A 16,986-nucleotide genomic window follows, 5' to 3' on the forward strand; every position below is an offset into this window, starting at 1 on the left:
AAAAAAAAAAAAAAAAAAAAAGAAATTCCTTTGCACTATTGTAAAACAACCTGGTATGGCTCACACAGTTCTTTGTGTATGTACCTTTGAAGGAGATGGCACTCTAAAAATCCCTGAAAGAGATCAGCATTGAGCCTCAAGAGGGTGGTTGTTGCAAGATAAGTCATACCTGGTCTTCTCAACAATGTTAGAGGAATATTATCTCAGCAAACGTGATGAAGCCTGGTACCCATTTCAGGCTTTCCATTGGATGAGTCTCTTTTCTCTCCAGTATCCTACACTGCCTAGATAATTACTGGTCACCCAGGGTGATTCTGCCTGTAGTGGGTTGAATAATGACCTCACAAAAGATCTGTCCGTGTCCTAATTCCCAGAATCTGAATATTACCTTATTGGACAAAAGGGTCTTTGCAGATGGAATTAAGTTATATGAGATTATCCAGTATAATCTGGATAGTCCCCAAACCCAATGACAAGTGTTCTCATAAGAGAAAAGCAAAGGGATGTTTGGGACAGACAGAAGAGAAGGAGGCAACCTGACTATGGAGGTAGAGATTGGTGTGATGCAGCCACAAGCCAAAGAAAACCAAGGAGTGTTGACAGCAACCAGAAGATGGGACAGGCAGAGAGCAGATTGCCCCCTACGGCCTCCAGAGGGAGCAAAGCCCTGCCCACACTGTGATTTTGGACTTCTGGCCTCCAGAACTGTGAGAGAATATGAATTTGTTCCGCCACCTACTTTATGGTATTTCTATTTCAGCAGCCTCAAGAAAGTAATACATTGCCCCAGGGTGATTTTTCCTTTTTAGTTAGAATCGCTTGTATAGAAGTTTTCCAGACATTACCTCTTTCCCATTACGTTTACCTGTTTGGTGTTCCATTCTTCAAGGACATGCCTTTGACTAATCTAACATGATAAACCTGCCAAATATTCAGGGGATACTAAAAGTTAACTTGTAATCTGTCTGTGGAGACATTTTATTTTAACAGTGCTTTTTTGAGTACCATGTTTTAACCCAAAGAACTCTGAGTGAATTTTAGACACTACAGGCCCTCAAGTGGATAAGAATTATAGAATTTCAGTGGTTTTTAATGTTTTCTGGTCTGATTGACAATTTAATGCTTGAATCTCCTGCTAAGTCGTTATTCTAAAGCCATTAATGGCATCTCTGAATATCACTGGTTGCTAGAGAGGTATTTTTCTGATATTGACTCATAAGCAACCTCATTATAGTTTCCATAATTTTATGTTGATAACATTTTCATTCTTTTTAATCTTGGGAAGGCAGATTGTTGACTGGTGATTAATATGAGCCATCGGGGGAAAATATTGTTAAAAATTAAATAAACTTGACAGAAAGGATCCTTCTCATTATCAGCCTATCTTTGCAGAGAACTTTCTAGGTAGACCACTGTTCTATACACAGATCACTCTACTGGGTCAGACTAGCCTTTGTGAAAAGGGAGGTGTTGTGGCAGGTAGTTATGTGGGAAGTGCTGCCATTACTATCTCTGTGACTTGTACGCAAATCACTGTGACTGAGGCTGTTCCTCAAGGGTATAAGATCTGTACCTACCTCATGGAAGCTTTGTGAGAATTACATGGCAAACACATGTAATGCACAAGGCAACACTATCGTAAATATTTGATTTCCATTACTTCTGCTACATTTCTGATTGAAGAAGACCATTTTACTGGAGTGAAGTAATTCTGAGCTGGGACACAAGACAGACTCTGTCCTCAGCTCTGTCATTAACTGGCTTTGCAATGTCATTGTGTTGACACTGACTCAATGACTCCAAATGCCATATTCTTTACCACTAGGTGACAGTGCACATTTGAAGTCACATAGGATTGAAATACACGTATATTTTTCAGTCCATATGGAATTAAACCCCATATTTTGACTCACTGAATATCCTCAGAGTATAACTGGACAGATTTGCAGAGGTCTCTGTGGTTATCTGGGCACTGTAAGAGCCTGTGTCTTCCATCTCCAGGTTGCTGAGTTTCAGGGAGTAGGACTGGGTGAAGTTCAGTCGCTTTCGCTGTTTAGGATGAGTCACGTGGATTTTTGTACTGTTGGTTTCAGAGAGTACTATGAAGGCAAGAGATGTTCCATTGAAAAGCCAAGTGATGGACTGGATCTTCTCTCCCGCAGGAAACTTCAGGGGAAGAATTACTGACTCCCCCAGAACCCCATTCACCATCAGTGGGGTTGAGCGGCTTTGTGAAACTAGATTCCCTGTAAACACAGAAGGAAAAGGTTTTACAAATGTTCCTGACAATCTCCCTGCCAAGTCCTGCACCCTTTCACCTAACTCTGCCAGTCTGTTAGAGCTCTCTGATACCAAAACTCAGAGATATGACAGAGTAGGAAAGCATAAGGAGATGGTTCTAAATGAATAATCACAGTCCCAGAGTTTCACCTCTAGCAAAATGTCAGCCGCTTTTGGTTAGTAGGAAGCTAGTCTAGATGAAACTGGCTCAGTCCACGCTGGGTTCTACACTGGCTGGTCACTCCTAGGTCATAACTATACTTTGTGACCCCAGCCTCTGAATTCCTCAGACATTAGGTTGAGGGGGACAGGAAACTATAGACTCCAAAAACTGCAAGTCTTTGCTAATAAAGTATAATTAAAGCCTGATATTTACTGATTACCTACTGTGTGTCCATCTTAGTAGGCTTGTGCAATTTAGAAGGCTGGTAACAGGGACTAATATCAGGGATTTATAGGATAGTCAGTTCTTCTTATACATTATTTCATTGATGCTGACTACAATTTGTGAGGCAGGCAGGATGGATATTATTACTCCATTTATAGATAAAGGAACTGAGCCACAGAAATGTTAACTAATTTTCCCAGGATCGCACAGCTAAAGAATAGCAGAGTCAGGATTCAAACCCAGGTCTTCTGACTCCAGTGACTTTGTATTCTTTTCATTATACCAGGAGATTTTTCTTTATTCTCTCAGAAAGATTAGGAAGAGACAAAATTGATACATATAGAAATAATATATGTAATTTCATAGTAACACATGATGGCTACATTCTTGTGAGCTTATTTAGAACTATCAATGTTTAAGCAAAAAAGGTGAAATGGTCACAATGATTTTTAAAGAAGATGCTTCCTTAGCATCCTTTCCCAAATTCTTAGCAATTATCACACTATTTTGTAGTCTTGTTCACCTGTTTGTCTAACTGACCATGCCTTAATCATCCTTGCATGTCAGTACTCAGCACCAAGTCTGACACGTAGTAGAGTCTGTGGAAATGTTCTAGAGGGTCAATGAATAAATAACTATAATCATTACCTAACCTTCTCAGGATCTCTTGCTTCTTTTTCTTAAAAATTTCAACTTTTATTTTAGATATGAGGGTACATGTGCAGGTTTGTTACATGGGTATATTGCACCCAGATAGGGGCATATTAACTAATAGGTAGTTATTCAACCCATACCCATTCCCTTCCTTCCGCCTCTAATAGTCCACAGTGTCTATTAATCCCATATTTATGTCCATGTGTGCTCAGTGTTTGGTTCCCCCTTATAAGTGAGAGCATGTTGTATTTGGTTTTCCGTTCCCATGTTAGTTTTCTAGGATTATGGCCTCCAGCTCCACCCATGTTGCTGCAAAAGACATGATTTTATTCATTTTTATGGCTGGTTAGTATTCCATGGTGTATACGTACCACATTTTCTTTATCTAATCCATCATTGATGGGAACCTAGGTTGATCCTTGTCTTTGCTTTTATGAATAGCATAGTGATGAACATACAGGTGCATGTGTCTTTTTGGTATAATGATCTATTTTCCTTTGGCTATATACCCAGTAATGGGGTTGGTGGGTTGAATGGTAGCTCTGTTTTAAATTCTTTGAGAAATCTCCAAACTGCTTTCCACAGTGAAAATTTACATTTCCCACTAACAGTGTATAACCGTTTGCTTTTCTCTGCAACCTCACCGTGGGACCTAGCACCTATTTTTTTTTATTTTTTGACTTTTAATAATAGCCATTCTGACAGAATGGTAAGGGTCCAGTTTTAATCTTCTGCATATGGCTATACAAAAATATAAAAATGTATATTAGTGTATTCTGAGTTTTCTATTCTCTTCCAGCTGTCATTCTGACAGAATAGCTATTATTAAAAAGTCAAAAAAGTGTATTAGTCCATTTTCACACTGCTGATAAAGACATACCCAAGACTAGTAATTTATAAAGGAAAGATGTTTAATTGACTCACAGTTCCACATGGCTGGGGAGGCCATGGCACTCACAATCATGGCGAAAGGTGAAGGAGGAGCAAAGTCACATTTTTTTTTTTTTTTTGAGATGGAGTCTTGCTCTGTCACCCAGGCTGGAGTCCAGTGGTACAATTTCAGTTCACTGCAAGCTCCGCCTCCCAGGTTCACGTCATTCTCCTGCCTCAGCCTCCAGAGTAGCTGGGACTACAGGTGCCCGCCACCACACCCGGCTAATTTTTTGTATTTTTAGTAGAGATGGGGTTTCACTGTGGTCTCGATCTCCTGACCTTATGATCGGCCTGCCTCAGTCTCCCAAAGTGCTGGGATTACAGATGTAAGCCACCGTGCCTGGCCAAAGTCACATCTTACATGGCGGCAGGCAAAGAGAATGTGTGCAGGGGAACTCCCCTTTATAAAACCACCAGATCTCATGAAACTTATTCACTATCATGAGAATAGCACAGGAAAGACCTACCCCCATGATTCGATTACCTCCTTTCGGGTCCCTCCCATGACATGTGGGAATTATGGGAGCTCTACAGTTCAAGATGAGATTTGGGTGGGGACACAATCAAACCATATCATAAACCAAACCAGCATCTTTTTTTTTTTTTTTTTTTACTTTTTAATAATAGCCATTCTGACTGGTGTGAGATGGTATTTCATTGTGGTTTTGATTTGGATTTCTCTGATGATTACTGATGCTGAGCATTTTTTCATGTTTGTTGACTACTTGTATATCTTCTTTTAGGAAGTGTCTGTTCATGTCCTTTGCCCGTTTTTTAATGGGGTTTTTGCTTATTGGTTTAAGCTCCTTATAGATTCTGGATATTAAACCTTTGTTGGATACATAGTTTGCAAATATTTTCTGTCATTCCGTAAGATGTCTGTTTACTATAATGATAGTTTCTTTTGCTGTGCAGAAGCTCTGTAGTTTACTTAGGTTCCACTTGTCAATTTTTGTTTTTGTTGCAATTGCTTTTGGGGACTTAGCCAAAAATTCTTTGCCAAGGCCAATGTCAAGAAGGATATTTCCTATTTTTTTCTAGGATTTTTATAGCTTGAGGTTTTACATTTAAATATTTGATCCGAAAAATAAATAAATAAATAAATAAATAAATAAATAAATATTTGATCCATCTTGAGTTAATTTTTGTATATGGTTAAAGGTAAGGGTCCAGTGTCAATCTTCTGCATATGGCTAGCCAGTTATCCCAGCACCACTTATTGAATAAGGAGTCCTCTCCCCATTGCTTGTTTTTGTAGGCCTTGTCAAAAATCAGATGGTTGTAAGGATGTGGCTTTATTTCTGAGTTTTCTGTTCTCTTCCAGTTGTCTATGTGTCTGTTTATGTACTGGTACCATGCTGTTTTGGTTACTATAGTCTTATGGTATGGTTCAAAGTCAGATAGTGTGATGTCTCTGGCTTTGTTGTTTTTGCTTAGAATTGCTTTGACTATTTGGGCTCTTTTTTTGGTTCCATATTAATTTTAGAATAGTTTTCCTAATTCTGTGAAGAATGGCATTGGTAGTTTGATAGGAATAGCATTGAATCTAGAAATTGCTTTGGCCATTTTAACGATGTTGATTCTTCCAGTCCATGAGCATGGAATGTTATCATTTCTGAGGGTTTCTTACTTCTTACGTGAGGAGCTGAATAGGGGAGGAAATGTCTCTTGGCGTCCTAGTGCTCAGCTCCTGGGTGAGCTTGCACTTCCTCTCTCTTTCATGACTTGTCATATGGGTTCCAGGCACATGAGCATTGCTGTCATCAACATCTTTCCTATGAGCATTTTAATACACTGTTATTTGTCACCCTGACTCCTTTTTCCTCTGAATCACATGGTTGAATACCACAAGAAAAATTTTGAGCAAAATGTCCAGATACCAGAGAATACAATGATATGATTCTATTTATTTAAAGTTGATAAACAGACAAATCTATGCTGTCAGAAGTCAAGAGAGTGGTTACCTTTGAGGAGGAGGGAGAGGTGGTTAATAGGAGGGAGTATAAAAGAAGGATCCTGGAATGCTGATAATGTCCTATCTCTAGATCTGTATTTGGCTACATGTCAATGGTCTATAAGGACCAAAATGATCTGGCCATCTCTCTCTCTTCGACCTAATTCCTATATTCTCCCCCTTGTTCACTTTGCTCCAGCCCCTTTGGCTATTCCTTGAACAGGCCAGGGCTTTTGCATTTGCAATCCTTTCTGTCTGGAATGTACTTCCTCCAAGTATCCATGCAGCTTACTCTTTTGCCTCTATAAAGTCATTAATGCAAACATTCCTGCTCAGAGAGTTTAAGGAAGTGTGACCACTCTTTTCACACCATCAGCCCCCATCCACCCTTGCACATCCAGCTGCCTTTGGATTTACCATCTAGGACTTACCATCTATTATACTTTATAATTTGCATATTTGTTTTTATTTTGTCACCTCTCCACTAGAATGTAAGCTCTATGGAGACAAAGATTTTTGTCTGTTTTGTTTACTATTGTGAACATTCTTGAACATTGCCTGGCACATAGTAAGCATCCCCTGAATATTTATTGAGTGAATGGACGTATCTCCGTTCCATCTCTTGGAGGTTTTCTGTCTATAATGTTAAAGCTCAGTTCCTTTTGGTAGGGGATCTGGGCTTACTCAGTGGCCCAAGGACTCACCAGGAGCTGTTCTTCCCTTGCCTAGAACACTCCTTTAAGTTCCATTGATTTTATAGATTGAAATAATTAGTTTATGTAACAAGTCATTCATTCTATTTGCTAACTTCTATGCTAATTCAATTAGTAAAACCTCAGAAACCATGGCATTCAGACCATATTTATTAGGTCTGTTTTATGTACCAGTTCCTGGACTGGAAACTGGGAATATAACAGTCCTCTGGGTTCATCATCTGATAGAGGAGCCTGACAGGTAAATGAGTAGTTAGTTCTGATGTGGTGGGTTGGGCATTGAGCTAGTGTAGGGCTTTGCATCTGCATTGCCCTCGTATCACTATTGCACTTACACATGCGATTGCAAGCAGTTCTTTCTCTTTGTTATAATTATAAGATTATTTTCCTTTCTTTTCCATAATCTTGGGGTCAGGGATTCTGATTATTATTTCTATATTCCTAGAACTTAGCACACATTTTCTAGCTCAATAAATGTTGAATTGTTAGAGATATGTGCTCCATGGAAGCACAAATTGATAGAATCATGAACTGGGGACAGTTGGGAGTTGTCGGGGAACAGTTCATGGGAGATGACATTGTAGCAAACTCTTGAATAAAACCTACGAGTTCTCCGTTACTTAATTATTTGTAATTCTTCCAAGAATGCCTTGCTTTGTTTATTTTTTCACTGTTTTTCCCTCTGCTTAAAATGCCCTTCTTCACCTTTCTTTCCTACATGGTAAGCTCCTATTTATCCTTCAAGGAAGAGCTAAAATATCTGTTTGCCTCTGCTTATATTTATTTTTTTTGCATTGGTACAGGGCGGAGGGGAGAAAGTAGTTTGTGGTGAAGGAAAGGGAGAAGGAGCACAGGATGGATGAGATGGTAGGAATAGTTCCCCATAGACCCAAAACCAAACCAAAGCAAAACTAGATTTGAGAAAATATGCTTAGGGACAGTGAAGGTCAGATGCTACTGAAAATGTTTAAAAGACCCTACTGACACTTTGTACAGGAGCAGAGCTGCTTCAGGGCCAAGGTGTTGTGGTGTGGCCCAGAGGGCACATGGAGGTCCTTTTCTCTGCCCTGCTGGGAATCAACACTGATGCTTTGGGAGCATCCGGGACCAGCAACCTTGGCATGGATATTGATGTTCTTGGAATAGGCAGGGCATCTAAACGGCTGTGCTGGCATCCTGTGTAGAGGACTAGAAGCAGAAAAGAAATTTAAGAATGGGAAAGATGCCTCATGTTAGCTGCAACTGGTAGGCTGCTTTGGGGACTCATGGGAAGCTTTCCTTTGAGACTCTCATAAGTCACTGGGGAACCCCTTGCAACATAAAGGTGGTGCTAAAGTCTTGCCCATCCTCTGGTGAGGATGTCAAGACAGCAGACATTTGGGGTACATTTGTTTACAAGTTTCATCTACTGTATGATGTGTTTTGGGGAACTCAAATAATGTCTTAGGCAGCATTGTATTTCCCCATAACCTGGTCCAGGGAACTCAGTGAACGTTAAGTAGATTGAGATTAGCATAGAGAAGTTTTTAAGGGTTACCTGATTAGTGGAGGATTAGTTTGGAAGATATTAAAAAACATGAAGTATTTTTGAAAATTAGGAAAGTATAAAGAGAGCAGTGTCTTAGGAAAGAGAGGAGAGAGGTAGAACTAAGCAGATTCTGAAAAAGAAAAGTCAAGAAACTTTGGGGTTTCTAACCTGAGGGACTAGCTTAGGCCCATTGATAGATACAGCAAAGAGGGATATAGCAAGCTGTGTTAGCTCCACAGCAGGCAAATGCAGTTTGAAAGAGAGCAGGGGTTGATTTCTCAAGAGAATTAAAAGGAAAGGGAGGAGAAACATAGTCAGAATGTTGAGAAGAACGTAGGACAAATGGAAATTACTCTTTAGGGTAGCAGAGTACTGAGCAAATTTGGAGCAAAGGGAAGCAGCTGGGAGAGAAAGAAAAAACTTAAGATATGCTGAAAGGGAGTATTCAAAACAGTGTCATTTCTGAGGAGGAAGCCAGGGTGGGCTTAGGAGCATACGTGAAGAGGTTAGTCTTGGGTAGAGGTGGTTCTCCTTTTCTTTTGAGACTGAAAATAATGAGGTTAAAGATCCCAAAAGATTTAGAGGTTAAAGGGGAAGAAGTTGGAATATTTCACTTATGTTGTTCTCAAAGTTGTTCTAAGAGAAGTAGATCTCACAGAATCTAGAGAAAGCCGGAGGAGACATGTAAAAGCTGCTGTGAGGAATTTGTTAGGAAACTGACAAGTGATCAACAAATGAGTGTGGAAGCAGTGAGGAGGAATTGGCCAAGACTGGTTGACAGGCAGCATTCATGGAGTGCGTCCAGTTTTGCATTGGCTGGTGCGAAAGTGATTGCGGGTTTTGCCATTACCTTCAATGGGAAAACCCGCAATCACTTTTGCACTACACTAATAACTTTCTCCAATGATTATAGCACATGTAGCCCAGGAACAGGGAAAGAAGGTGCTAGGGATCACCTAATACTAGCAACAGGCATAGTATAGGCAGGTGTGGCATCAAAGGGGAGAGGGATTTCAGGGGAATGGTGACTACTTTGTTGAAATTGCTGGCCTAAAGTCTGAAGGTCAGTGACATTAGTGAAAATGGCACAATAAATAGCTGCAAGGGTCCATCCTTCCACAAAAATCATGAACACTCATGCAAACACACACAGAATGAGCAAACATTGTCAGAATCAACTTTGTCAGAACTGTAGAAACTGGTCAAAGGATTATAGCAACCAAGCAAATGATGAGTCAAAAAAAGAGGCAACTTAAAAATGCTAGGAGTTCTAGTCTGGTCAACATGGTGAAACTCTGTCTCTACTAAAAATACCAAAAAATCAGCCAGGCATGGTGGAACATGCCTGTAGTCCCAGCTCAGCAGGCTGAGGTGGGAAAATTGTTTAAATCTGGGAGGCAGAGATTGCAGTGAGCCATGATCACACCAAAAAAAAAAAAAAAAAAAAAAGAAGAAAAAAAAAAGGAGTTAAAAAAAAGTCAAATACCTAGAAACAAAGTATAAAGCAGTGGTTATCAGAGGTGGAGAGAGGGAACAGGGAGGAAATGGGGAGATGTAGGTCACAGGGTACAAAGTTGCAGATACATATGGTAAGTAAGTCTTGGAATCTAATATACAACATGAAGGCTATACTTATACGATTGTATTGTATACTGAACACTTGCTAAGAGTAGATTTTAGATACTCTTACCATACTTGCAAGAAAACGGTAACTGTGCAAGATAAAGACTATGTTAATTTGCATGACTATTAACATGCAAATTAGACTATAAGAGTAACCATTTCACTGCATATATCAAAATGTCATGTTGTACAGCTTACACATATACAATTTAAAAAACGATTGCGGAACTTTACAGAACGTTTGATCACCCTTTCCCTGATCTCTTTTCTCCATCTTGGTAGCAGTCTTGAAGATGTCCATCTACATTTTCAGTAGGAGACCATGGTCACTGGTTCCAGCAGGCATAGAGCAGACCTGGTTCTGAAAGAATTGTATTTGTCTTTTTTTGAACTATCTGGATGCTCCCTAAAGAACTGAGGAAAAGCACTTGTCTCTGTTTCAACTACCTCTTTCAGGTAGAAAATTAGCCATGCAGAGGACATTTCTCATAAACACTGAAAGGCCATCAATACCTGGGGCAAAACATTATAGTGGAGGCAAAAAATAGATACGTTGAATGCCTGGGAGGAAAAGCTGGGGAGAAAGATTCTTAGAAGAATTCAGGCATTAAAAAATGTCTGCTTATACTAGGGAATTTGGAAAGCCACATACATGCCTAGGGCAGGCTACATACTTAGAAAAGTTCTGAGAAGACCCTAAGATTTTAACTATGGCTGATATTTATGCTGGGTACAAGAAAAAAGACAAAGCTCAAGCAGAGTGGTAAATAGCCTGTCTAGGCATTAAAGGAGTGCCCCAAAACAGAGCCAATCTGCAAAGACAAGCACCGACATTTATTTATTTGTTTGTTTATTTATTCCTTCTGGTGTTCAAAGAAATATCTGTCAAAACACTAGTTGACCATAAGCTAAAGAAAAAGACATTTTAGAGACTACATGTGACAAATAATACAATGTTTACAAAAATAGTTTAGAATAGTCACTAAACAAACAAGAATTACAACCCAGAGCAAGCAACAAAACCAAATACTGAGGAAGGGGAAGAATCTGATTTCCAGAGTTAACATATTACAGTATTCAAAACATCTAGTTTCAACAAAAAATTATAAAGCATGTGAAGAACAAGAAAGTGTGACCCATTCACAAGAGAAATGAACAGAAATTGTCCCCAAGGAAGGACAGATACTGAATTTACTAGACAAAGACTTTAAGTCAACTGTCTTTTTTTTTGAGACAGGGTCTCACTCTGTTGCCCAGATTGGAGTGCAGTGGTGCGATCTCAGCTTGCTGCAACCTCTGCCTCCTGGGCTAAAGTCATCCTCCCACCTCAGCCTCCTGAATAATGGGTTCTACAAGCATGTGCCACCATCCCTGGCTAATTTTAAAAGTATTTTGTAGAGACACAGTTTCACTATGTTGCCCAGGCTGGTCTTGAACTCCCAAGTTAAAGCAGTTTACCTGCCTTGGCCCCTGCAAAGTGCTGAGATTATGAGCATAAGCCACCATGCCTGGCCTCAACTATCTTAAATATACTCAAAAAGCTAAAGGAAACAATGGACAAAGAACTAAAGAAAATCAAAAGGATATATAAAGAAAAGTAAATATTTTTAAAAGATAGAAATAATAACAAGGTGTTAAGTAGAAATTCTGGAGCTGAAAAAAATACAATAATTGAAATAAAAAATTCACTAGAGGCTTTCAACAGAAGCTTTGTGTAGGCAGAAGTAAGAAATAGCTAATTTGAAGCTAGGTCAATTGAAATTATCCAGTTTGAGGATCAGAAAAGAGTGAAGAAAAATGTACGGTGCCTAAGAGACTTGTGGGGCACCATCAAACATACCAAAAAGTACGTATAATAGGAGTCCAAGGAGGAGAGGAGAGAGAGAAAAGCGCATCAATAATATTTGGAAAAAATAATCCCCCAAACTTCCCAAACTTTATAGAAGACATGAATTTATACATCCAAGAAAGTCAATGAACTCCAAGAAGAATGATCACAAAGAGATCCATAGCAAGACATATTATAATCAAACCAGAAAAAGAAAACCAAGGAGAGAATCTCAAATGCATCAGAAGAAAGCAACTAGTCATGTACAAGTGATCCTCAATAAAATCAGTAGCCGATTTCTCAGAAGAATCCATTGTTGCCAGGAGGCAGTGGGATGACATATTTAAGGTGCTGAAAGAAAAAAAACCACCCATCAACCAAGAGTTCAACATCTGAAAAAATTATCCTTCAAAAATGAAGGAGAAATTAAGACATTTGCAGATAAACAAAAACAGATAGAGTTTATTGTTAGTAGACTTGTACTATAAGAAATACTAAAGGGAATCTTTCAGGCTGAAATAAAATCACACTAGAAAGTAATTGAAATCCCTACCAAGAAACAATGAACAAAGGTAAATGTGACTGCATAGATTAATACAAAAGTCAGTATTCTTGCATTTTTGCTTTGCAACTTCTCTTTTTTCCCACATGATTTAAAAGACAAATGAGTAAAACAATAATTATAAATCTGTTAATAAGCACACATGTACAAAGATGTAGTTTGTTACAACAACATAAAGGCAGCAGAATGAAACAATATAGGAGCACAGTGTTTGTATATTATTGAAGCTAAGGTGGTGTGAATTCAAAATAGCTTGTTATAAGTTGAAGAGATTAAATGTAATACTGAGGATAACAATAAAATAACTAAAAATACAGGAAAGGAAACGAGAAAGGAATCTAAACCAAAAAGTATGAACTATACACGAAAGAATAGAATAGTGGAGGGATTGGGGGGAAAAGGTTTAAGACATATAGAAAAGAAATGGCAAAATGCAAGAAGTAGGTCCTTACATATCAGTCATTACTTTAAATGTAAATGAATTGAACTCTTCAATTAAAATGCAGAGATAGGCAGAATGAATTGGAAAAATAGGATTCAACTATTTTCTACATACAGAGATTCACTTTAGATTCAAAGGCACAAATACATTTAGAGTAAGAAGATGGAAAATGATATTCCATGCAAGTAGTAACCAAAAGAGACTTACAGTAGCTATACTAATATTGGCAAATAGACTTTAAGTCAAAAATTATTAGTAGAGACAATAAAGGATATTATACATTAATAAAAGGGTCAACCCAGCAAAAAGTTATAACAATTATAAACACATATGCACCAAACAACAGCCCCAAAATACATAAAGCAAACATTAACAAAATTCAAGGGAGAAATAGATAGTTCTACAGTAATAGTTGAAGACCTCAATACCTCACTTGCAATAATGGTCAAAACAACTAGAGAAAAGATCAATAAGGAAATAGAGGACTTGGAAAATATTATAAACCAACAGTACCTGACATATATATGAAGAGCACTATATCCAAACACAGCAAAATATACATTTCCTCAAATGCACATAAGTCGCTCTCATAGGACAGACCATATATTAGGCCACAAAAACAAGTCTCAATAAATTATAAAAGACATAAATTATATGATGTCTCCTATGACCATAATGGAATAAAACTGGAAATCAAGAACAGAAGGAGAATTGGAAAATTCACAAATATGTCAATATTAAACAACATAGTGTAAAATAATCAATGGATCAAAGAAGAAATACCAAGAGGAATTAGGATATAACTTGACACAAGTGAAAACAAAAATAAGCTTACCAAAACTTATGGAATGGAGTGAAAGTAGCGCTGAGGGATATTTTTATCCCTCTGAAAGGAAGAAGGAGGACTAGGAATCCAACTTACAAAGGATGTGAAGGACCTCTTTAAGGAGAACTACAAACCACTGCTCAATGAAATAAAATAGGACACAAACAAATGGAAGACTATTCCATGCTCATGGATAGAAAGAATCAATGTGAAAATGGCCATACGGCTCAAGGTAATTTGTAGATTCAATGCCATTCCCATCAAGCTACCAATGGCTTTCTCCACAGAATTGGAAAAATCTACTTCAAAGTTCATATGGAACCAAAAAAGAGCCCAGATTGCCAAGACAATCCTAAGCAAAAAGAACAAAGCTGGAGGCATCATGCTACCTGACTTCAAACTATACTACAAGTCTGCAGTAATCAAAACAACATGGTACTGGTACCAAAACAGATATATAGACCAATGGAACAGAACAGAAGCCTCAGAAATAACACAACACATCTACAACCATCTGATCTTTGACAAACCTGACAAAACAAGAAATGGGGAAAGGATTCCCTATTTAATAAATGGTGTTGGGAAAACTAGCTAGCCATATGTAGAAAGCTGAAACTGGATCCCTTCCTTACACCTTATACAAAAACTAATTCAAGATGGATTAGAGACTTAAATGTTAGACCTAAAACCATAAAAGTCCTAGAAGAAAACCTAGGCAATACCATTCAGGGCATATGTATGGGCAAGGACTTTATGACTAAAACACCAAAAACAATGGTAACAAAAGCCAAAATAGACAAATGGGATCCAATTAAACTAAAGAGCTTCTGCACAGCAAAATAAACTGCCATCAGAGTGAACAGGCAACCTACAGAATGGGAGAAAATTTTTGCAATCTACCCATCTGAGAAAGCACTAATATCCAGAATCTACAAAGAACTTAAACAAATTTACAGGAAAAAAACAAACAACCCCATCAAAAAGTGGGCAAAGGATATGAACAGACACTTCTCCAAAGAAGACATTTATGCAGCTAACAGACATATGAAAAAATGCTCATCATCACTGGTCATCAGAGAAATGCAAATCAAAACCACAATGAGATACCATCTCACACCAGTTAGAATAGTGATCATTAAAAAGTCAGGAAACAACAGATGCTGGAGATGATGTGGAGAAACAGGAACACTTTTACACTGTTGGTGGGAGTGTAAATTAGTTCAACCACTGTGGAATACAGTGTGGCGATTCCTCAAGGATCTAGAACTAAAAATACCATTTGACCCAATGATCCCATCATATATACAATGATATATACCCAAAGTATTATAAATCACACTACTGTAAAGACACATGCACACGTATGTTTATTGTGGCACTGTTCACAATAGCAAAGACTTGGAACCAACCCAGATGTCCAACAATGATAGACTGGATTAAGAAAATGTGGCACATATATACCATAGAATACTATGCAGCTATAAAAAAGAATGAGTTCATGTCCTTTGCAGGGAAATGGATGAAGCTGGAAACCATCATTCTCAGCAAACTATCACAAGGACAGAAAACCAAACACCACATGTTCTCACTCACAAGTGGGAACTGAACAATGAGAACACTGGGGAACATCACACACTGGGACTTCTCAGGGAGTGGGGAGCTGGGGGAGGGATAGCATTAAGAGAAATACCTAATGTGAATGATGAGTTGATGGGTGCAGCAAACCAACATGGCACATGTAGCAAATGTGCCATGGCACATGTTTGCTATGTAGCAAACCTGCAAAAAGTGCATGTGTACCCTAGAACTTAAAATATAATAAAAACATAAAGAAGGAGGGAATTTATACCTTAAAAAACTAGATAAAGAAGAGCAAACTAAACCCAAAGCTATTAGAATGAAGAAAATAATAAAAATTAGAGCAGAGATAAATAACATAGAGAATAGAAAAACAAGAGAGAGAATCAATGAAACCAAAAGTTGGTTCTTTGAAAAGATCAACAAAATTGACAAACCTTTAGCTAGATTGACAAAGAAAAAAAGAGAAAAGACTCAAATTACTAAAATTAGAAATGGAAGTGGAGACATTACTACAGATCTTACAGAAATAATAATTAAAAGGATTAAAAGAACACTTTAAATAACTATATGCCAACAAACTGAATAACCTAGATGAAACAGATTTCTGGAAACACATAAAATACCAAGACTAACTTAAGAAGTAATAAAAAATTAAAGAGGACCTACAACAAGAAAAGAGATTGGGCTGGGCGCGGTGGCTCAAGCCTGTAATCCCAGCACTTTGGGAGGCCGAGACGGGTGGATCACGAAGTCAGGAGATCGAGACCATCCTGGCTAATACGGCGAAACCCCGTCTCTACTAAAAAATACAAAAAAACTGGCCGGGCGAGGTGGCGGGCGCCTGTGGTCCCAGCTGCTGGGAGGCTGAGGCAGGAGAATGGCGTAAACCCGGGAGGCGGAGCTTGTAGTGAGCTGAGATCCGGCCACTGCACTCCAGCCCGGGAGACAGAGCGAGACTCCTTCTCAAAAAAAAAAAAAAAAAAAAAAAAAGAGATTGAATCAGTACTCAAAAACCTCCTGATAAAGAAAAGCCAGATGGCTTCACTGGTGAATTCTACTAATTATTCAAGGAATAATTAGCATCAGTTATTCTCAAGCTCTTCCCAGAAACAGAAGAGGAAAAAGACACTTCCTCACTCATTTTATTAGGTCAGTATTACCCTGATACCAAAGCCAAAGATATCAGAAAAAAGAAAACTACAGATCGATATCCCTTAGGAATATTGATGCAAAAACTCTCAACAGAATACTAACAAACTGAATCCAGCTCATATTAAAGGGATTATACACCATGACCAAGTGAAATTTATCTCAGAAATGCAAAATTGGTTCAATACATGAAAATCAATCAATGCAGTATATGATATTAACAGAATGGAGAAAATAGAAAAATGACCATCTTAGTTGATGCAGAAAAAACATTTCAAAAAATCCAGCACTCTTTTACTAAAAACACTTGAGAATCTAGAAATAGAAGGGAACTTCCTCAGTCTGATAAAAGGCATTTATGAAAACCCACAGCTAACATTTTACTCAAGCATAAAAGACTAAAAGCCTTTCAACTAACATCATGAAAAGGCAACAGTGCCCAGTCTCACCACTTCTATTTAATATTGAACTGGAAGTTCTAGCCAGAGCAATTAGGCAAGAAAAATAAATAAAATGCATCTCCAT

General features: G+C 38.2%; 1 protein-coding gene across 12 annotated transcripts in view; it reads right to left on the reverse strand.

Annotated features, from left to right (window-relative positions):
- The window catches only part of SLAMF6 (SLAM family member 6), a 40,017-nt gene that overhangs the window by 10,112 nt on the left and 12,919 nt on the right, over positions 1–16,986 (reverse strand). For 10 of the 12 annotated variants that reach the window (XR_002731979.1, XR_002731977.1, XR_002731978.1 and 7 more), the window contains 2 exons: positions 7,908–8,110; positions 1,914–2,246 (listed from right to left, as the gene is read on the reverse strand). Coding sequence is in view for 9 of the 12 variants with exons in the window: in XM_023214249.2 (XP_023070017.1) it covers positions 1,914–2,246; positions 7,908–8,110 (536 nt within the window). In the remaining 3 variants the exon portion in view is untranslated. The remainder of the gene's footprint in view (positions 1–1,913; positions 2,247–7,907; positions 8,111–16,986) is intronic. The other 2 variants (XM_023214254.1, XM_023214253.1) reach the window with 1 other exon arrangement.

The sequence above is a fragment of the Piliocolobus tephrosceles genome, chromosome 1 (genome assembly GCF_002776525.5).
Source record: "Piliocolobus tephrosceles isolate RC106 chromosome 1, ASM277652v3, whole genome shotgun sequence".
NCBI classification, from domain to species: Eukaryota; Metazoa; Chordata; class Mammalia; order Primates; family Cercopithecidae; genus Piliocolobus; species Piliocolobus tephrosceles.